The sequence below is a fragment of the Mchenga conophoros genome, linkage group LG5, assembly GCF_057382185.1.
Source record: "Mchenga conophoros isolate Kocher_MC1m ecotype Shallow Benthic linkage group LG5, M_conophoros_male_GT1.1, whole genome shotgun sequence".
NCBI lineage: Eukaryota > Metazoa > Chordata > Actinopteri > Cichliformes > Cichlidae > Mchenga > Mchenga conophoros.
In genome coordinates, this window is record NC_140530.1 from 18315497 (window position 1) to 18340707 (window position 25211).

The window sequence follows — 25211 nt, forward strand, 5'->3', positions numbered from 1 at the left end:
TTTTCAAGATTGGAACTTCTGCACTCAAAGAAGACAAAGAGGCTTTTGCCATTGTGCCCGTCTCCCCAGCTGAAGTGAGAGACCTTGACTTTGCCAACGATGCCAGTAAAGTGCTGGCTTCTATTGCTGGGAAGCTGGAAAAAGGCACAATCACCCAGAATGAGAGGAGGTATAAAATGCATAGTGGGACAGTTAAACAGTAAACACTGTTAAGTTCTAACTATAAGCACGATCTTACTGTTATTCCTGCATATAAAATCAGAGCCGTTACCAAGCTTCTGGAGGATTTGGTGTTCTTTGTGGTGGACATTCCCAACAATGGACAGGACGTTCTGGAGATCATGGTTAACAAACCCAACAGAGAACGACAGAAGTTAATGAGAGAACAGAATATTCTCAAACAGGTGATGTCTTAATACCGTAAATATAACATTTTCTAGACACTCAAGGTTAAATTTTCCATTTTGTGTGAATTTCTTGAGTCCTACTGACTTACTGAAGTCCCTCTATCTTCTCATGACATGTGGCATCTTTGCCACATTTGCTTTAGCAGTATTGCATAGTTGTATATAGTTATGTATAATGTCATTGTTACAACTGTCTTAACATTTCTCTTAAATTCAGATCTTCAAGCTCCTGCAGGCTCCTTTTACAGATAGCGGCGATGGGCCCATGCTGCGGCTGGAGGAGTTGGCTGACCAGCGTCATGCCCCTTTCAGACACATCTGCCGCCTATGTTACAGAGTTTTACGTCACTCGCAGCAGGACTACCGCAAGAACCAGGTACTTTTTGTCTGGCCTGAAGTCTTCATAAGTGCAGTTCCCATCTGATGTTTGGTACAGGTCTCGCTGTGGTTTCTGTAAAGGTGTATTTCCGCTTAGTAAAATAAGCCATTGTTCTGTGATAACACTGATTTGATAACTGAAGCAAAAAATATTCCGAATCCAAGATGTGTAACTGAAAGTACTCTGAAGTATGCGCTGGTTCATCTGCCAGGTCTCTTTATCAATTTCTGTTGGCACAAACACACAAAGCCAGTGTGATATGAGCTCATTCTATAAAGAATTCTTGTAAAGTAAAGTTACCATTTGGCTTTTCTAGGAACAGTCCATTTCTTTGGTTACAGTGTAATAGTTAGAGGAGTCATTTCATTAGGTTAAATGAAGAGGACATTGTGGACATGCTGTTCTTTTTGCACACTGATAAAGACGGGGCAAAATGAGTCAATGATGGCTTCGACTTAAGGTTATGCTTTTTAGAAAGAGCTTAAAGAGAGACAGGCCAAGTAATGAATGACATTCTTTAAAATGTGCTTAAGCTGTCTTTTGTTGCTTTTTGTTGAGAGCGTCTGCCTCCCTTGCAGGAGTATATAGCCAAACAGTTTCGCTTCATGCAGAAACAGATTGGTTATGATGTCCTGGCAGAGGACACAATCACAGCTCTGCTCCATAACAACCGCAAGCTCCTGGAGAAACATATTACCGCTGCAGAGATCGACACGTTTGTTAGCCTGGTGCGCAAGAACCGTGAGCCCAGGTTTGTGTGTGTGTGTCTGCATCCAATTAAAATTAAATTGAATTTAAACCATTACTTAGTTATGTGTTACCATAACTCTATGTCTGTATTGTACTTAAGAACATTCTGGTGATCAAATAAACATCCGTTGCAACATTTTGTCATTCAGTGGACGAAATTATTATTTGTTTGCTCAGTTACAAGGAAAGGAACAGTCTCTCATTTTTATGGTAGTTTCATTTGAATGGCGATAGAAAGAATATGAACCACAAATCCAGAAAAAACACATTACATAAACATTATGCATTGACTTGCATGTCACTGAGTGCAATAACTATTTTAGCCCCAAGCAAAATATGACTTAGTGCTTGGTGGGTACACTCTTTTTGGCAAGGACAGAGGTGAGACGTTTTTTTAGTTGGTCACCAGGTTTGCACACATCTCGGGGGAAGATGTGTGCAGTCCCACTCCTCTTTACAGAAAATCTCTCAATCCTCTAGGTTTCTTGGCATCCACCTGACAACTCAAGACTTGAGCTCCCTTGAGTCTGGAGACAGGCTAGGTCACTGCATGACTTTAATGTGCGTCTTCTTTAGACATTCCTTTGTTGCCTTGCTGGTATGTTTTGGGTCCCATACATGCTGGAACACCCATCCAAGACCCATCTTCAGTATGCTGTCAGCCAGGGAGGGATTTTCTCATCAAAGATCGTATGATCCATCCATTGGCCGCTTAATGCGTTATAATCATCCTGTGCCTTTAGCAGAAAAACAGCCCCAATCATAATGTTTCCACCTCCACGCTTGAACAGGTCAAGGTGATGCCAAAGGGTTCGATTTTGGTTTCATCAGACCACAGTACGTTCTTCCAAGCCTTCTCTGAATCATTTAGATGTCCTATGGGCGATATCTGTGTGCCACATGTGTTTCTTTTTCTGGATTTTTGGTTGATCTCTCCGCTTTAAAATGAAACCAGCAAAAAAATAGACACTGATCTTTTCTTTGTAAGTGAGCAAAACTGATAAATTGGAAAGGGGATCGAATAATTATTTCCCCCACTGTAACTCTTTGTGACATCAGAAAAGCTGAAGCCTCGCTTCAAAGACTCATCACCTCTCGTGCTTTGAGAGATCGTGGAGGTTTTTAAAAGAAGACTTGGGATTAAATGTTATACTTTTGTTTGTTCAGGTTCTTGGACTACCTTTCAGACTTGTGTGTGTCAATGAATAAGTCCATCCCTGTGACACAGGAGCTCATCTGTAATGCAGTGCTGGATCCAGCTAACGCAGACATCCTCATAGAAACGAAGTGAGTCCTCATCACTCTCTTGACCTCCTCCCTGTTCCCTCTGTTTGATGTCACTGTGAATGTACTGAGGTTTCACTTTGACAGTTGCCCATTAATTGGTGTCTAGAAAAGGCATTTTATCCAGTACTGTGATTAAAAATACAAAGGTTATTTGTCGCCGTTTTGGAATAAATAAAACATTTTTGATACAAAGGCTTTCTTCTGCCCACACGATTACACTAGCAAAGTAAATAATGTCTGTTTTTATTAAGTTTTTTCTTGATGATTTCTTTTTTTTCTGTAGACTGGTTCTTTCGAGATTTGAGATTGAAGGAGCATCACTCGGGGAGAACTCTGTGGAATCAGAGGAAGACGAGGAGGAAGTGTGGTTGTTCTGGAAAGACAACACTAAAGAGATCCGCAGTAAAAGCATCCGGGAGCTTGCTCAGGATGCCAAGGAGGGTCAGAAGGATGACCAGGAGGTGATCAGTTACTACAGGTAAATACCGCACCTCAGCCGGCTCCTTGAAGATGGAAAAGGTGTATCCTGTGATGGCAAATTTACAAAAGGAGAGCCTGACTTACCTGTGTGGACACCTTACAGGTACCAGCTAAACCTGTTTGCCAGAATGTGTTTGGACCGTCAGTATCTGGCAATCAACAAGATCTCTGGCCAGCTGGATGTGGACCTGATCTTGCGGTGTATGTCAGATGAAGACCTGCCGTATGACCTACGAGCCTCTTTCTGTCGAATGATGCTGCACATGCATGTGGATCGTGACCCTCAGGAGCAGGTTACACCAGTCAAATATGCACGACTGTGGTCTGAGATCCCTTCAGAGATTGCTATTGACGAGTGAGGGAGTAGGCAAACTATATAATCATATTGTAAAGCATTTCTCATGTATGTGTTTGCAGTTTCGTAACTTGTTGTTTACATATGGTTTACTTGTAGCTATGACAATGATGGAACATCTAAAGATGAAATTAAGGAGCGATTCTCACAAACGATGGAATTTGTTGAAAACTACCTGAGAGATGTGGTGTCTCAGAGCTTCCCTTTTGCAGATAAAGAGAAGAACAAACTCACCTTTGAGGTCACCCTGGTGCTTTCTTGATATACTACAATTACACTCATGTCATAGTAGTCATGCTCCAAAAATCAAATCAGCAAACTCGCTGAAAGCATCTATTTTCCATGTTTAGGTGGTGAATCTGGCCAGGAACCTGATTTATTTTGGCTTCTACACCTTCAGTGACTTATTGAGACTAACCAAGATCCTCCTGGCTATTCTAGACTGTGTCCATGTCAGTACCATTTTTGCTTTCAACAAGCTGGACAAAGGAGATGACAGTAAAGGTAAGGGGATGGCAAGATGAGGACCGGAATCCCATGGATATGAAGTTCATTTGTGTGTTTTGCGTGCGTGTCAATGCTTCCAGGCAGTAATGTGATGAGGTCAATTCATGGCGTTGGTGAGCTGATGTCCCAAGTAGTGCTCAGAGGGGGGGGTTTCCTTCCCCCATCTTCAACCAGGGCCCCCAATGGTGACGCAGTCAAGACCCAGACTGAACCAGAGAAACAGGACATATTGGTCATGGACACCAAGCTCAAGATCATCGAGATCCTGCAGGTGGAAGACATACAATGTTCTAATGTTGTTATACTTCAATATAACCTTAATAAATACAGCACATTATATATGTATGTCATTTGTTTTTGTTTTTTTCTTCACTGCAGTTCATCCTGAATGTTCGCCTGGACTACAGGATCTCCTGTCTGCTATCGATCTTTAAGAGGGAGTTTGATGAGAGTAATTCCCAAAATGACATATCTTTAGCTGGAGCAGTCGAAGGACCAAACAACATGCCAGGTTTAGAATAACATAGCTACATCATACACAAATGTGTGAACAAGTTATGGACTTTGTTAGTTAGAGAGATTTTCTGTGATTCCAGGGGCTCTGGATTTTGAGCACATAGAAGAGCAGGCAGAGGGGATATTTGGTGGAAGGTAAACACACATTGAGTATCGAAAGAGTCGAAAATATGAAATAGAGAAGTGTTTCTGAGTATATGTTCTGTTTATGTCTAGTGAAGAGAACACCCCTCTGGACCTGGATGATCAGGGTGGCCGAACCTTTTTGAGGGTCTTGCTCCATTTAACCATGCACGACTATCCTCCTCTGGTGTCTCGAGCCCTGCATCTGCTGTTCAGGCACTTCAGCCAAAGGCAGGAGGTCTTGCAGGCATTTAAGCAGGTATCCTCACAGTGACTCCCCTCAACTTAAAACTAAAGCAAGGAAATCAATAACCCGTACACTTGTTTGTGTTTTTGACATTTGCTTAAGTATATTATGATTTGCAAATACTTGTATTGCTCTAAAATGGATGAAAAACATTGAAATATTAAGAATTATTCTTTGGAGGATCTTCCTAAACCTCAGTGACACAAAATGCATATTCAGGTTTTCACAGTAACATTTTGTGGATCCTGTATAGCTTTTTGCTCTGCACTTTGCCTAATCTTCCAGCAAATTTTTGTATTTACAGGTCCAGTTGCTCGTCACCAGCCAAGATGTGGAAAATTACAAGCAAATAAAGTCGGACCTGGACCAGCTGCGCTCCATCGTCGAGAAGTCTGAGCTCTGGGTGTATAAGAGGCTGGGGCCAGACGAGGGCATGGATGTAGTGGACGTGCTCGCCGCTGAGCCAGAACATAAAAAGGTGCAGGGTGTTATTTCCTGAACAGAGCCAATCTCATAACCCTGAAAAGCCATCCACCAAAAAGTATTCCTTTTGTTTTTTTTGTTGTTGTTTTTTTACCACAGTAAGGCTATAACACGCTGTTATGTCGTTCACAGGGTGACTCAGGGGGCATAGACAAACCAAAGAAAGCAGAAAGCACAAGCAGTTACAACTACAGGGTGGTGAAGGAGGTAACAAGTTTTCTAACCTTGTTAAAAGATTGTTTTAACATATCTGAATATTTTGCAAATGTTGTTGCGCAGCACTAGAGTTTTTCTACATATATTTTCCTCATGTTTTTGCTTTTTCTCAACTCTCCCTCACAGATCCTGCTGCGTCTCAGCAGGTTGTGTGTCCAAGAAGGTCTGTCAGGTAGAAAAAGCAAGAAGCAGCAACAGAGGCTGCTGAGGAACATGGGGGCTCATGCTGTGGTTCTTGAGCTCTTACAGATCCCTTATGAGAAGGTGTCAATGGTTCTCAATGGGTTTATTTTTTGTTTTTATTTTTAGTAGCACATTCTTTTGTGTGTACGAGCGGGCAAACCTTCACGTTTGCCCTTTTCCACTCCAGGGAGAAGACTTACGCATGCAGGATATTATGAAGCTAGCCCATCAGTTTCTACAGAATTTCTGTGCAGGAAATCAGCAGAACCAGGCGCTGCTACACAAGCACATCAATCTTTTCCTCAACCCAGGGGTGAGCTGTCTTGTGCACTGATTGAGGCTTGCAGTGTTAATGATACAAAAGCACAGATTTTGATTTTGCACAACAACAACATCTTGGAAAACTGGCTTCTCTTGTCTTTGTTTTCTTGTGTTCAGATCTTGGAGGCCATCACCATGCAGCATATCTTCATGAACAACTTCCAGCTATGCAGTGAAATAAATGAGCGTGTGGTTCAGCACTTTGTCCACTGCATTGAAACACATGGCCGCAACGTCCAATACCTGAAATTCTTACAGACTATTGTCAAGGCAGAGAACAAGTTCATCAAAAAGTGCCAAGACATTGTCATGGCAGAGGTGCTAAATCAATTCTACACAGTTTTTTCCCCCCCACTGTGTTTCACTTATGCCACAGTTTCCTTATGTTCTAATATGTATCCGTTTCTTCCTCCAGCTGGTGAATGCTGGTGAAGATGTCCTGGTCTTCTATAATGACCGTGCCTCCTTCCAGACTCTGGTCCAGATGATGCGATCAGAGAGGGATCGCATGGATGAGAACAGTCCTCTAATGTACCACATACACCTAGTGGAGCTCTTGGCTGTGTGCACTGAGGGCAAGAACGTCTACACAGAGATAAAGTGTAATTCGCTCTTGCCACTGGATGACATAGTGCGGGTGGTGACCCATGAAGACTGTATCCCTGAGGTGAGATAAGCTGGAATGTTTGAGAGTTATGAGAAACAATAAGCTGCACAGTTTGTGATTTTAATGCACTGGAAAAATTGAAGAAATAAAGATAGGGAGCCATATCTAAAGATAAGTGTTACTGCTTGCAATAGGTATGCTATAGAGGCTGATTATCTAAAATACATTTGATTTCGTGTGGATTGCAGGTCTTACAGATTGCTAATGCAATACAGTTATTCATTGTTTTTGCTGCATGTCAAGCTTTAAAAATGTCACATAGTTAGCTTTAGTGACAAATGTATCAAATAGTGCCACATTATGAATTTTGTCCATAATGTGGTACTATTAAATCCTTAACTAGGAGTCTAGAGCTTATTGTGGTGTATCTAAAGTTACAAATTCTACAGGTATTGCTGTTGTTTTATTAGATTAGCGCCATCTTTTTTACATGAACTTTAATCTTAACCTTTCAGGTGAAGATTGCTTATATCAACTTTCTCAACCACTGCTATGTGGACACTGAGGTTGAAATGAAGGAGATCTACACCTCCAACCACATGTGGAAACTCTTTGAGAACTTTCTAGTTGACATTTGCAGAGTAAGAAACCCCATATTTATTTCAATAATGACATAAAAGCTATATTAAAGGAAAAAAGAAAACAACAAACAAGCTAAAAGACAAAATGTGTTATTTCTGTTGTTTAGGTGTGCAACAACACAAGTGACCGTAAGCATGCAGACACTATTCTTGAACGCTATGTGACAGAGACAGTCATGGGCATTGTGACCACCTTCTTCAGCTCACCTTTTTCTGACCAGAGCACCAGCCTGCAGGTAACCTGTTACAATAATGCAAAGGGGTTAAAAAAAAAAAGCTTTTACAGTAGCTATAAATATGCTAATGTCAATATCAGCCCTGGTATACTTCAACATTTTGAAAATAACAGTAACGTGTAGAGTTCATGTAAATCTAACTGCCTAGACTATCTTTTAGGAACTAGTTATTACCTGCTAACTTTAAGCCTAATAGCAAACAGTTTGTCCTTATGTGGCCATCAGAACAAATATAAGTATAAAATATACTGTATGACTGTTGCTTCATGTAATTTTATACCAATAGCCCGAGTCTCTCTTGCAAAAGCAGAATTATGGGAAAATGCCAAGACTCTGCTTCCGTAAGTGGTAAACTCAGCGTTTCCTCAGAGTTCCCGAGAACTGTGTCTGCTGAGTAACATTATTTGGAGTGGTTAGGTTGGGTTGTTGGCACCATGTTTCCTCTCTCTTCCCACTTCTGTTTTCAGCATGTTAGTCAACTTCTGGTAGAGGTAATCGGGTATTGCAAGATCAGACATGGCCAGTAGTTATTTACAATAATTTTGGTTAATGAATCATTTTTTGTTCTTTTCCTTCATAGGGTTTAAAAACTGTTTATAGAAAAAGTTTATTAAAGGTAAAAAAAACCAAAACCCTCGATACAGTGTTTATCTGAGTAATCACCCTTATCCAGTGATGAAACATCTGGGTGTAGTTGATTTCCGCATGACAGCACCTTCATCGACGGGGATCATTAAATGGTTGATGAGCACAAAAATGATATGAATCATAAGCTATGGTTTCACCGCCTACCCGACTGAACATCTGTGAGATTTTGGACCATCGGACTAGATAATGCTTTCCACTGCCATCATTAAATCTAATGAAATAACTTCAAAGAATAGCATTCATTGCTCGAGTAGTGTTTCAGAGAGCTAACAAAGGCACATTTAAGCTGCTCTTGTGGCACAATGTTGGCCTAACCCCTTACTATATCTTGGTTTGCTATTTAATTTGTCACCTGCTGTATGTTTTCTGTGCTCTTCAGGCTTCTCTTTTGGGGAAAATATTTCAGGTATCGGTTACAATTTAAATAAGGGCACAGAAGATCTGGGTGCTAAGATTTCTTTCTTTTTTTAAACAATATGAAAGATTTTCACAGGTGCGTTTTGGGCAAAGGTCTGCTTGATGGGTTAGCAGTAGCAACTGACCACAATAGCATGCGGGGATTAGCACAGTAATATCACAGCAGCTCAGGTACAGCACTGTGTGTGCGTGTGAGACACATCTATCAGAAAACTTCAATCAAGAATAAACTACAGTTTCACTTGTTTTTCTCTTATTCTTATTTTTTTACCCAGACCAGGCAACCAGTTTTTGTGCAGCTGCTGCAGGCTGTCTTCAGGGCCTATCACTGCAACTGGTTGATGCCAGTGCAGAAGGGTCATGTTGAGAGCTGTATCAAAGTGCTCTCTGATGTTGGTAAGACCAAGGTCTTTCTCAAAATCAGTCCATCATATTCAAAAGGTTTAACAGTTTATATTAATCCTAAAGCGATTTGACACTAATGTTGTATGTCTTTCTGAATCCACCAGCCAAAGGCAGAGCAATAGCCATACCTGTGGACCTGGACAACCAGGTGAACAACCTGTTTGTGAAATCCAATAACATCGTTCAGAAGACAGCCATGAGCTGGAGACTTACTGCTCGCAACGCTGCACGCAGAGACTCTATAGTGACCGCGTCAAGGGATTACAGGAATATCATAGAGAGGCTGCAGGTTAGGTTTGTTTGAGTTTGCGCTGCTTTATGTCTCTATATTGCACAAAAACCTTCAGGGTGTTGCTTTATCTGTAATATAGGACATCGTGTCCGCTCTCGAAGACCGTCTTCGTCCGCTGGTCCAGGCTGAGTTGTCCGTTCTGGTGGATGTGCTGCATCGGCCTGAGCTGCTCTTCCCTGAGAACACAGACTCGCGCAAGAAGTGCGAGAGCGGAGGATTTATATGCAAGTAAGGAATGCTGCGATCGATGAAATTTACAATTAAAGCGTAAAGGCCCTCATTAGGATTGAGACTAAAGCTCTAATGTTCATTTGCAGGCTGATCAAACATACCAAGCAGCTGCTGGAGGAAAATGAGGAGAGACTGTGCATTAAAGTTTTGCAAACGCTTCGGGAGATGATGACTAAGGACAGAGGTTATGGAGAGAAGGTAGGAGATGCTGCAAAGCACAGGCATATTGTATTTCTATGGGGAGATGATTCACTTCACTGTAGGCGGTATGACTGTACATTTTTTACATTGTATATACTTTATTGTATCAACGCAGGTTTAGAATAAAAGATGTTGATAGTTTCTTGCTATTTTTTATGTCTTTTAAAGTGCCGGGTTTAAAAAAAAAACAAAAAAAAAAAAACTTTTCAGCAACTAAGTTTCATTCGTTTTAACTAAAAGTGAAGCACAAAACTCCTAAAATGATGCATTTTCAAAAGGCAAGTCCTCACACAAAAACAGCAATCTGATACAATGTTTACTATGATTTTATATATGAAAATGATTTCATCAAATCTTTTGTGTAGTTATATAGAGTTTACACTATATACACACATACTGCATCACACGTACCCCAACCAGTTTTTTGAAGGGATTTGGCTTGTCCTTGGTTTTCAGTTAAACAGGGGTGGTCACTGCTGTGTGAGACTGTACTAATTATACTCACTTTTCCTAATATCCATGCAAAAATACTGCACATGGATATGGCACTGTATCTGTGCTCCTGAATTAGATTTTTTTTTTTTCAGCAGTGTTAACTCACTTAACTAACATGACATGCTTTATCATTGACCTCTGCCTTAACTTCCTGCTTCCTGCATTGTTATCTAACCCCTGAAACCCTCTGTTCTCTTTCAGCTCAGGGCCTTTGATGATGAGATGGATATGCCTAAGGTTGTTTCTCTTTATCTTCCATTCATGCCCTTGTTTCCCAGAGCATCTGTTACATCTGTGAAACTATATTAGCTGTACTTTAACATTAGCCTACTGTAGCAGCTGCTTTGGCTGTGTGGGGGTTTGGGCACAGCTGGTAACAAACAGTCATAGACCAATTCTGTCTTAAACACCTGCTGCATTGTCTGCTATAAAACGGTGTGTAGAACTGAAAACGTGAGAAAAAAGAGAGGCTGGGAGATGTGTTCTGTTGCTGACTGCAGGTTGCTCAACTGAGCTTCCATTTTCCAAGGTAGTCACTTACTGGTTGGGCTATGTGCCAGTGCTATATTTGTATCCACTCAGTGTCCTTGCACTGTACATGACTTTTTGCCAAAGTGTTGGTTGAAAGTCATTTTTGCACACATTTACTGTATTCAGGTCCAGTTAAGGGAGTTATCTTTTTATGTAATAAACTGCAGCCCTGTGAAAAGCGGGGTCAAGAAGTTATATTTTGATATAGATTAGCTACAAGGGAAGACTATAGAAATAACACAATTTTACAGAAACTGAAATCATCTTTAAGATTAACGGACTGATGCAACAGAAATACCGATAAGAGACTGACAAAAAAACTGAATAGACATGAGAGTGCAGAATGCAATGACCATATGACAAACATCACACAAAAAACCCCAAACACTAAAAAGCTGATGATAATATAAAGATTAATCTATTAAAACCATGAGATTTCCCATTGCTTAATTTCCTCTCACTCTGTTCTCATGAAGATTATTCATTGCCCTTTCCTTTTTATATTTTTATATTCCTTTGGGAAGGGGGGCTGGGTGTCTCCCCAGTATCTCCTGCTCCAATAGGGGGCGCTCTGACTGTGTGCGTGCTCTGTATATGCGCCTATTAATGAACGTGTTGGGCTGTGAAGGGCTGAGGCAGTCACTGAGGCTGTGTCCTAGTTTTCCTTGCTTGCGAGCTGCACGATTCCTGGGTGCCTGCCAACTCTGGGCTGAGGTTACATAAGAACCAGGCTTTTTTTTTTCCTGGAACTCAGCCCCGCCGCTGATGTGTGACCTTCAGCAGTAATTGCCAATAAAAGTGTTGAGGAGCTGTTTATCCACAGAGCAGTTGTGTGCGCACGCATACATGTGCATGTGCACACCTGTGGGGGGGAAGTGAGGTGGGGGCTGTATGAGTTTCTCTCATGTGCTGCATCTCTGTCTGGCTGTCTACACGTGAAAAGCTGCTCCTGTGTAAGAGTGGCAGGAAAGTGGAAACCCGTGCCGATCTTCATATTTCTTCTCACCTCTTTCCCCCTTTTGGCCCCATTAAATCATTGTGACACAATTCCTTAACTGCTCCAAATCCCCCCCCCCCCCCCCACCCCACCCCACCCCACTTCCACTCGCACCTTTTCTCACATGGATGCAAACACACACCCGCTCTGTGTAAACGTAATGAAGTTGGCTGTGAATGTTTGCGTAGGTGTGATATGAAAGTGCGTAGCTGGCTCTTGTCTCTTCTGTTGATCTTTGAGCAAAGCAGAATAGCATTATATATGGTATAGAAGAAGGATACATGTTTGTGCGTTTGTGTTTAACAGGAAACAGAGTTTATGTGGGTCACATGAAGTCGATTTATGCAGCAGTGTCTGCAAAGTATTATGGAGGCATTTTTTGAAATGGAGAAATGGAAACAGAGACGGCTCGAGGTATATTTCTGGCCTCGCTGATGTGTGCGTACTATCCCATTGCTAAATGTCACTGAGATGAATATCAGCTTAATTCATTGCTCTTTGACTGTCAGAGTTATGTAAGAGCCAGAGGAATTCAGGATACAGTGTTAGGCTTTCTACTCTCAGGCTTCACCTGCCCTGATGTGTGTGCGTGTGTGTGTGGTCTAGGCAAAGCAGTTATGCAAGCCTTCCATGTTGGAAAATAAGGCTTGTATCATCCCTTTCACTGCACTGTTTCTTCCTGTGGCTTGCAAGAGTAATCTTGCTTTTTTGACTTGCTTTATTTATATCTACTTAACACATTTTCTCACAGCAGGTTTTTCCATCTCTGGTCAAGACAGAAATTTGTTTTACAGCTCTGGTATAGAAGTGGGTCAGCTACAATGTAAATGACAGAGCACAGCCTTTTAATTTAAGTCTGCTCTACTGTCTGCCCATAACAAGCAGTCGAGTGGTAAACCCCAGTTTTCATGTCATTCACCGCTGGTTTAAACATGACTCAGCCTCCACCTGCAAAGATGTGTTTATTTATGCACTGTCAGAGAAAAAAGAAAACACACACACGTAAATTAGCATGAATTTTTTGGTACGTGCATGTGTGTCTGCATACTTTCTTCCTTTTATGTTCAACTGAGAGGTGTGAGACTGATCGAGGGGTTTGCCCTGGGGAGATTCCAGTTTGGTGGAATATACTGTAGTTTGGGCGGATGTGGCAGACGTGAGGGGTTAGCCTGTGGTCGTTGTGGTGAGGTCGGGGGGTGGTGAGAAGCATATATCTACTCTGATCAGCGTTTTGCATTGTGGTTTGATGTAGTGACAGGGAAAACATGTCGATAGACTTGTGAAAGATGCTGATCCTCCAGCGTGTGCATGCGTAGCCCCCAACCTGATGCTAAACTCTGTTATATCTGCTGCTGGGATCAGCTGTTGTGTTTGTCAAAAAGGCTTAACACTGAGAACCCAAGCCACGTCTCATATCACACCTCGCTCAATAATACTCTTCATATGAAATAATTGTTGCAATGAGCAGAAGGCATAAGCTTTTTGATCATCATCAGAAGTGCTGGAAACATTAGAATCAGTAGATTTCATAGGTCATAGCTGCTGCTTATGCACAGATAATCATTTTAAAACCTGCAAGATTCAGGCTAGACTTAATTGTGTCGCTTTTTGATGCCATGTGCTAAAATCCCACTATTTGCATTTCAGCTATTCCAAAGAACTCATGAGTATATTCTGTGTTTTCCCTTTCTTCTTTTCTTGCTATGTCTCCGTCTGTCACTTTCTCTTTCTTGCTCTGTCTCATTGTGCTTTTTCACCCCCACCCACACGCACACACCAACAAACAAAATGCGTATCTCATTTTCCTGTTAAGAAACATGTTAGAACACATTAGAACGGTCACATAACTGAAAACAGTCCTGCTTTTTATTCTGATTTGGGGAGATATTCTTAACTGTGAAGATGTTATGTTTAAGAGTAAAGGGTTAAAAACCTGTATTCTTTTAAGGGTGTGTGTGTGTGTGTGTGTGTGTGTGTGTGTGTGTGTGTGTGTGTGTGTGTGTGTGTGTGTGTGTGTGTGTGTGTGTGTTAACTATGCCACATCAGATATACTCAGGGTGTTCTTTAGCCTCCTCCTTTACTGCTTGACATTCATGTTAGCAATTTTTGCGTATCTTTGAATACTTGCAGAGCTTTTGATGACACAAAAATGTATGCAAAAGCCTTAATAAGTAAGTAGAAAAGTGTTGTACAGCATATATCTTTCATAACTTTTACATATTGAATCCACCTGTCTGAATCTATTCTGGTTCAGCTGTAATCCACACAGGATCAAAAGTGCATACAGGCTTGATAGTGGTGCGCAAGGTTATACAGTATGTTTTAACTGCACAAGGTCTGTTAACTTCTCATATGCAATCCTGCTTGATTACAGTTGGTAGCTTGTTGACAGCACTCATTGGATTGACACATACTGAGAACAATGGGAAAGCCCAAAGACCTCAGTGAAGATCTAAGAAGTGAACATTTACACAAGTTGAGTAGGTCAGATTCCAAGATCATCAGTTCAAACAATCGTGTTTAAAAAAGTATGTAAAATTTTAAATGTATTGAACATTTCAAGATAAACATCACAAAGTGCTTCATAACAAAATTCTAGAACATAAAAACAAAGGTTAACAAGTATTAGTTGCTATTTGAAAGAGACAATGCACTTATTCGATGTGTCACCACTTTGCTGAGGTCTGGGAAAAGACCCAAAATGTTACACTCAGATGGGTGGAAATTGGTTTGGATGTTCAGAAACAACCCAGTAACCACCAAGGCTCAAGCCTGACATGAACTGGAAACTGCTGTAACATCAGTGTCACTGTGGACAGTGACACTGATGTTTTACATCGCCATGGACTGAGAGGGTGCCAACCAAGAAAGAAGCCCCTGCTCCAAAATCGACCCCTTCAAGCTTGACTAAAATTTGCAGCTGCCCACATGGACGAGACAAAGAAAAGGTTTTATGGTCAGATAATGACAAGAGATATGCCCGCTGGAGTAAAAGTGAGGCTTTCAAAACTAAGAACACTGTACTGTCATGTATGGTGGCAGTAGCATCATGCTCTGGGTCTGTTTTGCTACCAGTGGTACTGGCAGATTGCTCAACCTCCAAATAGCTAGACAGTAAAACTTGGACACAACTGTGTATTTCAACAGGAAAATAATCCCACAAACTATTCAAAACAGGTTTTGGAAAAGAAAAATAAGCTAACATTAAGCTTCTGGAAAAAGCCTTCCCAAAACCTGACCTCAACCCTATTGAAAGTTTGTATTCTACATTTAAAAGCCTGGTCTATGCCAGGAAACCAACGATTTTAAATGAACCCTTTGAATTCTGCCAAGAAAACATATGCCCAAAGCATGTTGATGACTACCAAAAGCATCTGGTCCAGGTGCAACTTGCTAGAAACATTTAATCAATCAAGAGGAGTTTATGTGAGTATCTGAGCAAACCTCTGATCATCATACTCTTGAGTTCAGCTTCAGCTCACATGAATACATGAAAACATACTCATAGCATGTTTCTTTTTTTTATTAATTCTGTCTCTGCCTTTCACTGGTTTTCTTGTTGCCCACTGTGTTTTTGGTAACAGATGGCTTCTGCAAGCATCTCTGTCATTGGTTTAGTGGCCTGGTTTCTTTTAGAGTGATTATGTAACTCTAACCTCATCGCCCCTCTCCTGTCTTTTCCCCTCTCTTGCCCTCTTACACTGTCCTTTTACATAACAATGTATGCACAGCAGTAGCTTACTCTGGTTGAATTTTTCCCCAGTGAACAGAAGAATTATATAGTTACTGAATTTTAATATTAATCTGATCTGAACTGCCACTGTTTTGGTTCTGCCAATAGGACTTTAGGAATTAAAAATAGGAACACAATGCATCTCTATATTACTGGAGTGGATCATTGCACTTTTTGTCATGTCCTACTCATAGCATAGTTCAAACTGAGAACCTCTCACCTCATTTGTATTTTCCCATTCCTGACTACCTGACAGTTGCAGTGTGATTTCAGTTTTGGTTCGTGTGTGTGTGTGTGTGTGTGTGTGTGTGTGTGTGTGTGTGTGTGTGTGTGTGTGTGTGTGTGTGTGTGTGTGTGTGTGTGTGTGTGTGTTTTAGGAGGGGAGCACGGTGGGGAAGGTCTAAGTTATTAAAATGATAATTGTATATTTTGGAGAACAGTCCAGTAACAGACTTGTGACACTGCAATTCAACCAACCAAGAAGCCCTTATACTTCATGCAGCAAGCAAACAATAAGCCTTAGGAACTGTAGGGTTTTCAATGGCATCTAGGGTGCATATGAACATTAAAAAAGTTATACCTTTCTAATGCATTTGTATCATATGCACCATCAGGGATTGTAGCATCTAGTCCTTTTACTGAATCAGAATAAAGTAATTACTTCCCTTATTGAAGGCAATAATGGAAAAGGGAAAATATATACATAAGTGACCTCATGCATATATTTTTTTATGAGTTGATTTCAAGCTAAATTGAAGTTTCAACTGTCTGAGTAAGTGAAATCAGACTTTCAGATTTACTGGCTCTTTCACAGGAAATCCTGCATTGAGTTACTGTCCATAACTCAGAAAGGAAATACTATCTGCGGAAGCAAAGTGGAAATTTTAAAGTTGAAAGTAACGTTCTTTTGACTCATACAGTTTTTACAGAAAGAGTACTGTAGACTTTGTCTCTATGACTCCTTCAGACGATGATCAAAATGGTCAGCATGAATGTTTTCAAAAAGCAAAATGTTTTTTTTATCCTTCATTGGGGCATGTGATCATTTAAAACAAACTTAAAAAACATACTTGGATTTTTTTATTTTTTTTTTTAGACAGAGCTACACTTTTTTATAGTTGACTTTTGTCATTCTTTAAGCTATGATAAGTTCAGCTGCAGAGTTTTCATATTTAAAAAGAAAAGCCATATGAGAAAATTATATTGGTCTCCCAACTCAATAGTGAAAAACCATATTATCCAGCAGGTTGGACTATACTTTTAAAAAACTTGATGGCTCATTAGAAAAGTTACAATATTGTTTGTTTGTTTTTCAGACTAGGCTAAAGTGCATATCCTCAGTTTTAGGCTGGTTGCCCTTTTTCACCACTGAAAGAACTGTTTGAGGGGAAATGGCCATTTATACACACGTTATCCAAGTTGCAAAAATCCAAAATCAGTTGGACAGTTGACCAATTTATGTTTAACGGAAAGTTGGTTTCTGACTAAACGACTTCTTTAGTCTTGGTCTCCGAGTCACTTGGATGAGTGACAAAAAGTTTCTCCCACTGAAAACACTACATCCAGATGAAAAGAATCAACTTTCTGGATTTCCTTACCTGGATCCTTGATCATGCATCAAAACTTTTTGACTAAGAGTTAAGATCTGGCATTTAAACTCAAATAGAGCAGGCTGTTTGTATGAAGAGCACATACAACTGAAGATTTAAAAATGAACAAACTTGGTCAGAGTTCTCAATAATAGCTGTGTTGCATCAATTCAGAAGAAACTAGCTGTGAATAGAAAAACAAAGTAGAAAAAGAAAGGAAATAGCAAACAAGCAGGTATGCAAGAAGCGCAATTCTGCTGAAAAATGCACGTTATGACTGATTCTCTGGATGTAGGCGTTGATGTTTTGTGGTCAAAACTGAAGAGAAGACATGACAATAATCTGCAAAGGATTCACTACATGATGCTTCCCTCACAAAACAGGTCTGGTTACGGTTAAATGAATGTAAAGTTTAAGCTATTGTGGCTCTAAATAAAACCTGTCCACTGGTATTTATTTGTTTTTTGTTTGGGTTTTTTTTGCTGAAAAAAGCAATATGCCAACAGAGAGGTAGACAGAAACATCCTGCAGACTCAGATTTGGCCAAATAAGCAAAAGGTCACTGGACAAGATTTCATCATTTTGGCGATTGGCTGAGTCTTTTATCTGATCTCAATCCTACTGGGCATGTGTTTCACTACCCAAAGACTGCATATGAAATACCAAAAGCAAGAGTTTAAGTGAAGCAGTAAAGACTTGGAGGGCATCATCCTCAAGGAAGATAAAAAAAAAAACAAAAAAAAAAAAACAAGACTGATAAAGTTTAGAATGATAACCTTTATTAAAATTGAGATTAAGCACCTATTTTTCAATAGCGTTCTAGGCTGATATAGGCAGCATTAACCTAGCATGTTTTTCAAAGCCGGGCGTGTATTTGAACAGAACGTCATGGTTCATTGATTCAGTGGTTTTGTTTAACTTCATGCGTAAGTGTCTAAACACCTTTGAACCTTTAATCTCTGAGCCCAATGTGTGAAAAAGGTTACAGTTTTGTTTCTGCAGGGAATTCAGAAAATGAACAAAGCATCCACTGGAGAATTTCAACACAGTCACCGCAGTACACATCTCCTATCACAGCTCTCCTAAACGTAGCCATAATGTTTCCTCGGTTTCTGACCTACCAGTAAAAGCATAGCAAGTCACACCGAGCAGACCTTTGCATGGCCACTTGAAACAGCTGAATAGGTACAAGATGTGGTAATTAACCTGACAATTGCCTTCTCTGTGCTGCATGAATACTAACCCTGTGTTTGTATTTGTTCAACCACTATGCGCACACTACTCACTGCACGCAGCAGCTGGATAACAACCAGCCTGAGAAGTTGGTGGAGGACCAAAAGAGGGTAGGTACTTTTTAAGAGCATGGCAACCTAACTGAAAACCCCAACACTAGACAGATTCATACTGAGATTTACATGTAAAGCAGTCATGCATATAGAATGAAAAATTCCCACTTTGTGACCTGATTCTTTTTGCCTTCTAGGTTTATGAGAACTCTTCTTTTAGTGTTTTAAGCAACAGCCAAGTGATCAGTCATGGTGATTGTGTAACTGATGAAGGAAAACATGTTTTTCCTCTGCATTCTCTCTCTAATGGTGTTTATGACAAAGCAGAGACTTTACAGAGCCTCAGGCATGTCTGTGTCTAATCAGTATTTTTAGAGGCCGCCACTGATGGGTTCATCAATATATAGGACTAATCTCCTAGAGGAAAACATTTTTCACACAGGTTTAATCACTGACCATTCATCCAATCATTAAATATGTGTATCCTGACTCCTGGCATCTTGCATGTAGTTATTACCAAATAAGCAGTGAAGGTTTTATTACCTCCAAAGGCCTTTCATATCCTAGAGTTATTGAATGTTTTTGAATGTCACAGAGAAACTCCTGTTTTACTTTTTGGAAGAATTTTTCAACAGCAAAAATGTTGAAGTAAAAAATAGTAGAGGTAAAACTTACAGGGGGACGAAGATGGATGAAACTTATTTTAGCGCAAAATTTGGATCTTTTTCATTTCCCAATAACCATCGAAATTTACTATTGATTTAGATAATGCTTCAAAAAGTTTGTGCCTGCTGCTTAATAGTGGCGAGTGGCAAGACTTTGTTATAGAGTTGCTTTGTATTGACAGTTTAGATAACCTCCTGTTCAAAATGCCATAAGGGTTTGGCTCATGCCTCACGACTCTAGAGATCAGGGAATAATTTTCTGACTCCATCTGATTGTGCTTTGCCGTTAAGCACGATGCATACCATTGATTAACCTCCAACCAATGAACAATGAGAATAGTGTTCCCCGCACCTCCTACATAAAGTAATCCTGACCTCTGGAGCATAACTATGGCAGCGGAGCTTACATAACTCCTCCGTCGTCTATCAAGGACCACCCACAGTTGATGATTTGCACATAATTGCACACAAACACAAAAAAAACCCTTCTCTTTCATTTCCTTCACTTTATCCCATGGGAGGTCTGTCAGGTAGCTATGGGCTGCGGTTTCCATGACAACGCCAAAGTCGTGCTGCTGACTGCTCGACAGAGGATGAGTCACAGTGTGGGAGGGCTGGCCCCAGGTCTGTCTAAGTGAAAATCAGGACCTCACATTGTCACTACACAGAGTCACTGCTGCGATGAAACCCATAACAATATTGTAATGTAGGCGGTAAATATCAGAAAGTTTATCCTATACCTAAAAGTTTGTCCAGCACGGAATTTTAGGAATTTTTCTTTTATTAGAGATTTAATTTACTCTTTATTTAACTTGTCTTTAGTCTGTATTACTCTGAGGCTGCGTTTTCTTGCAGTCTTCACAGAGAAAAGAAATGTACAATGCATCATTAATGATGCACGTTGTCCCGTTACACAAGCTGTTCTTTATTTCTCTCTCTCCCGCCACAGACATCACATCATTACGTCCTTCTCTGTCTTCTCTTGCAGGGCGAGGTGCTGAGACAGATTCTGGTGAATCGTTACTATGGCAACTTCCATAGGAGTGGTGGGCGGAGGGACAGCCTGACGTCATTTAGCAATGGCCCCCTCGGTCAGGTTGGACCGGGCAAAAGCCAATCAGGTGGGACGCAACGACGATTGTTACTCATCTCTAACAACCAGCACGGAAGTTTGTTGTTCATTCTTTTCAGTGGTGTTTTCTTCCTGCATGAAAGGCCAAGGAAACCCATCTTTCAGTATCTCTAATAGACCTGGTGTCTGTGTGAAGCATTTACCAAACGCATGCTGCTGAAGAGGAGGGGGATTGTGCTGCCAAACATGACTACAACTACTATTATTTAAGATCAAAGTCTAGATGAACCTTTTGCGTTTTTTTTCCCTGCCTCTGAAGTTGTAGTGTGGCAAACCTCTTTTTGGGTTGTTATATAAGGATGGGGCTTTATCTGTCTGGCCCTGAGCTGGTTATCAGCTCCTGAGTCAGGCTGTGAACTGCCCTTTGAGCATGCAGAGCAAAATATTCTTATCACTACCTGATAACATTGCTACTTTTTTATTATCTGCAGTCAAAATACTAAAGCAATGTGTGTATTTTCTTCTGTTTTTTGAGCGATTGGTTGATTTTTGCCATGTTTGATGTAAGACATTTTATCATAATATAGATTCGGGGGACACACGGACACTGTGCTGGTGTCAGTACAATGTGCTGTGAGTCTGTTAACCTAATAATCTGAACACTTTGTATCTGCTGTGGCAAGAATGCTACTGAATAATAATAATAATAATAATAATGATGATAATAATGATAGACAAAAGAGGACACAAAATATCAACAGAAAATAAATGCAATTAAGATTTTAAAAAAGGCAATAACAGTAAAAACCACAAAAAAAACAACTGTTTTGACAAGTGATTTAAAGGACATCACTGATTCACTAAGCCTTGTGATAAGTAGCTCAGATGTTTGTACAAAAGCTCTTTCAACAGGAGTCAAGAACAGAGATGATTAAAGTTGTACCCAGGTCTCCATCTTTCCCTTTTGTGCCAACATTTTGGCAAACTTCCAGTCAGCAGGAAGTAAACCCATCCCCTCCATGATCCACTTTTTACTGTTGCTAGGTGACAAGCTGCTACTTCCTGTGAAAACAGACTTTGCACCTGTTGCAGAAACAAGAGCCACACTGAGATTCCATATGTAGCCTGAAGCTTGGGCCTCAAGGGGGGATGTACAGGCAAAGGCTTGTACAATGAATCACACCACTGGACAGTTGCACTGCACAGGTGGTTAGTAAAGGATTGATAGCACGGCATGTTCGGGACCTGTTTAAGTTCATCTTTTTGGACTCTTTAACAAAGAAAAAAGTTTGTACATTTTGCAGTGAAAAACTAAGTACACCCCATGATTCAGTAACTTTTACCACCTTTAGCAGCAATAACTTCAGCAATAACTCAGTTCATTGAGATTCATGGGTGCTTGTTTTTGCACAGCTCTGTCAAGATCACATCACAGCATTTCACTCTGGTTGAGGTCTGGACTTTGATTGCTGTGCTTTGGGGTCAATGTCCTGTTGCATGACCTAGTTTCAGCCAAGCTTTAGGTGTCTAAGCGATGGCTTTGTATTTGACTGACTTAGTGACTGCAACGTGCCCGGGTCCTCTATCTACAAAACAAGCCCAAATCATCACCCCTCCACCACCATGCTGATAGTTAGTGTTTGTGTGGTTGATTGTGCTGACATGCTGTGTTTGGTTTTCTCCAAATTTGACACTTCGCATTATTACCAGACATCTCCACTTTGGCATTATTGCCAAAGTGGAATGGCATCATTATCTGTCCAAAGGCCATTATTAAAGAAGTTATGGCTTGCTCAGATGTAAACCTAAACCATGCTGCCTTGTTATTTTTAAATAAAAGAGGGTTTTTCCCGGCATCTTTTCTTCTTCAAAAAAAAGGATCTTTCTTCAGTCTTTTTCTGCTTATACTGTCGTGAACTTTAACACTTAACATATTAACTGAGGTCTGCAGAGTCTGCGATGTAGCTCTTGGGATTTTTGCAATTTCTCTGCCTTTTGCACTGTATGACCTTGGCATGAATTTGGAATATCCACGACTGGGAAGATTGTGCCATTGTGTTTACACACACCTGTATATGCCAGACTAGCAAACTGCTAAAACCTCTGATTTGACAGTGGTGGTCACACTTTCTGATGACTCACAGCATTATTAAAGCAACAAAAAGTTTTGAGCACATTATTTTTCTTATTTAATTTTAACTGTGTATGTATACTGTTGGGTCCATGAATATTTGGAAAACAGCACATTTTTAGAGCTTTGTCTCTGTAAACAACCACAGGTTATGTGATGGAAGTGAAGACTTTCACCTTAAAGGGATTTAACCAAAATATGGCATCAACTTAATAGAAATTATATAGTCCTCCATTTTCAACTGTCAAAAGTAATTTGTACTTCAACACTGCAACTCACTTGCATATTAATTGTTTGATTTAAAGCGCACTGTACTGGTGTAAAGATGAAAAAAAGTCCAAATACTTAATCTCACTATATGTTTTAATTGAACTATAATTTGCTTTACTAAGAGCAAAGTAGTGTTTCTCTGTTATTATCTCCAGATGATTTAATAAGCTGTTAAATGGTTATAGTTGTAGTTCCCATGTATTTGCAGGAAATTTTCCAAAATAAACCAGATTAGAATGAAAAATTAACGCCACATGTCTGATATAGCCTGTTCTGAATTGTCCCATTGCTTCATCTCGGTCTTTAGGTGGATTAGGGGGACATGGGGGCCTGAGTCGTGGGGAAATGAGCCTGGCAGAGGTACAGTGTCATCTGGACAAAGAAGGAGCCTCTGACCTGGTTATTGACCTCATCATGAACACCACGAGCGACCGAGTCTTCCAAGAAAGCATCCTCTTAGCTATTGCGCTGCTGGAGGGTGGAAACACCACCATCCAGGTCAGTTAACCAAACATTTCAACCTTAAGAATATGGACTTGTGTCTGTTGTCTACTGCGAAACAACTGATTTGTGTATAAATCTGCATCTCACTTTAAAAAATTATACACTTTAAATATGATCTGCTCCAATACGATCAGTGTAAAGAACACTGTGTAATTGAGGGAATTTTTCATCACTAGACAATCTTCAGTAAGTGGGTCAGTGTGCCACCATAGCTGCACATGTACATTACTGCGGCACCTCCCCCTCACGTCTAGCCCTATATAACTTAGCTGGGAGACCAGACCAGCTGCTAATAATGTCAATAGTAGACCTAAAGTAGACTTTGGATCAAAAATGTTCATGTGTTTCTGTTTTTTCATTTTAGAAATTCTTAGGTGTGTATTGGGTAGTTTAAATAAACTCTCCTCCTTTCGGGTTCAGCCCGAGCTGCTCTGTTTCCCCCACCGTCCATTCTTCCTATGTCTGTTGTTCTGTCAGTGGATCCCCATTTTTCTGTTTGTGTGTCCGTCTACGTTGTGTAAGCAAGGAGCTTGCATAATCAGATTAGAGGAAGCCACTGTTTCAGAGATAATGCATTGGCTTCCCACGGCTGCTGCAGAGCCACATCACGTGATCCGTCTGTGTTACATAAGGTCTGTGTGAATGAACAATGAGGAATGTCTCAGCCTTCAAAACATTCCAGCCTCGCTCCCTTGCGTTCTCTTGCTGGCCCAAACTGGGTCACGCTGGGCCTCCGGAACTGGGGCAGTGGGGAGAGAGGGCGGAGGGATGAGGAAACACAGAGCGGACTGAGGAGAAACTGGAGCTCCTCTTACCCTCGCATTCTTAAGTTTGTTCTGGAAAGGGAGATTTATTTGCAGGGAAAGCTATCCTGCAGTGCTAGAACTGCACCATACAGTGCAAATATTTATGTTCTTTTAGTTACTGGATGGCTTATAAAGGAAGCCTGAGATAAAAGCCTCGTTTCATCTCTATAAATACAACAATGATGATTGTGACTGACAGCTTAAAGCTTGAATTTGAGATCAGGCGTTTCTTTTGTTCTCTCTCGTCTCTTCAAGAAAGCACGCCATGGGAAATATAAGTGGGGTTGTGTGACTGTCGTGCTGAGCTGAGCACCTGTTGGATCTTGGGTGTCTTGTACTCACGTAACACCGTTAACTATTTACTCATGGCCTACATAGTGCACAGAAATAAACCACACAGAATAACCCAGCTGCATGCTCAGTTAAGTCACTTACACATGCATGCTGTTTGCTGTCATGCAAGGCCAATGCACGGATCCACTAGAGGTTATATTTTACATTCAGGCTCTTGCACTCCTTTGCTCCTATATTTCAGTCACATAGCGGCTTTTTATCTTTCTTTTTTCTTTTCTTTTTTTTTGCTACAGCTATGAGAGATCTCAGACAGCTGTAAATTCTGTTGTTACATGACAACTTTTAACATTTTACTCGTCAGCCATCTGGCTTCTAACTGCATGGTGTGCTGCTCCGTTTCCCTCCAAAGCCCTTGATGTGCAGGTGTGCTAAACCAGAGTAGTCAGTCTAAAAAAAGGAAAAAATGTGAATGCAGAGGTGGCGAATTTAAAGGAAGAAGGAAGAAACTGAGGAACGGGGAAAAGGTCTCGAAAGAGCGTAGAGTAGAGAGGAGCAGCAGCAGTTCCATTTGGTTTACATGTGGCGCTGCCTGACATGAGAGGGAGGGTGAAAGGAAAAGGGAGCGCGAGTATAAATAGCTGTTACATAACATCCCTTTGTTGATGCCAAGTGGCGGAACGGAAGGAGAGAAGGGAAAGCGCTATGACCTTGTTTTTCAGTGTTGTCCGCCCCCACCCCGTCCTGCTCTTCTCTGTCTCTTTCCACTTAGGGTTTGCCTCCATAGATACAGACAGGCTCTGTGTTTACCCAACACTGCAGGGGCCCGTGACATCTTCGTCCCTCTCATCTATCCTCCTTCGTTACTATCACCGTGTTCTCTCCTTGCCTTGACCACAATGTGTTACT

General features: G+C 40.8%; 1 protein-coding gene across 7 annotated transcripts in view; it reads left to right on the plus strand.

Annotated features, from left to right (window-relative positions):
• The window catches only part of LOC146574291 (inositol 1,4,5-trisphosphate-gated calcium channel ITPR1), a 74973-nt gene that overhangs the window by 25961 nt on the left and 23801 nt on the right, over positions 1 to 25211 (plus strand). The window contains exons 14-43 of one of the 7 annotated variants that reach the window (XM_085273830.1): positions 9 to 169; positions 263 to 404; positions 625 to 783; positions 1365 to 1537; positions 2704 to 2823; positions 3107 to 3301; positions 3407 to 3658; positions 3758 to 3899; positions 4009 to 4162; positions 4246 to 4436; positions 4544 to 4676; positions 4762 to 4816; positions 4898 to 5063; positions 5356 to 5529; positions 5667 to 5741; positions 5877 to 6014; positions 6121 to 6246; positions 6372 to 6572; positions 6670 to 6921; positions 7377 to 7502; positions 7610 to 7738; positions 8766 to 8792; positions 9079 to 9199; positions 9313 to 9497; positions 9580 to 9728; positions 9818 to 9929; positions 10629 to 10667; positions 18573 to 18620; positions 20217 to 20349; positions 23009 to 23199. In XM_085273830.1, the coding sequence (XP_085129956.1) occupies positions 9 to 169; positions 263 to 404; positions 625 to 783; positions 1365 to 1537; positions 2704 to 2823; positions 3107 to 3301; positions 3407 to 3658; positions 3758 to 3899; positions 4009 to 4162; positions 4246 to 4436; positions 4544 to 4676; positions 4762 to 4816; positions 4898 to 5063; positions 5356 to 5529; positions 5667 to 5741; positions 5877 to 6014; positions 6121 to 6246; positions 6372 to 6572; positions 6670 to 6921; positions 7377 to 7502; positions 7610 to 7738; positions 8766 to 8792; positions 9079 to 9199; positions 9313 to 9497; positions 9580 to 9728; positions 9818 to 9929; positions 10629 to 10667; positions 18573 to 18620; positions 20217 to 20349; positions 23009 to 23199 (4269 nt within the window). The remainder of the gene's footprint in view (positions 1 to 8; positions 170 to 262; positions 405 to 624; positions 784 to 1364; positions 1538 to 2703; positions 2824 to 3106; positions 3302 to 3406; positions 3659 to 3757; positions 3900 to 4008; positions 4163 to 4245; positions 4437 to 4543; positions 4677 to 4761; positions 4817 to 4897; positions 5064 to 5355; positions 5530 to 5666; positions 5742 to 5876; positions 6015 to 6120; positions 6247 to 6371; positions 6573 to 6669; positions 6922 to 7376; positions 7503 to 7609; positions 7739 to 8765; positions 8793 to 9078; positions 9200 to 9312; positions 9498 to 9579; positions 9729 to 9817; positions 9930 to 10628; positions 10668 to 18572; positions 18621 to 20216; positions 20350 to 23008; positions 23200 to 25211) is intronic. The other 6 variants (XM_085273831.1, XM_085273834.1, XM_085273832.1 and 3 more) reach the window with 6 other exon arrangements.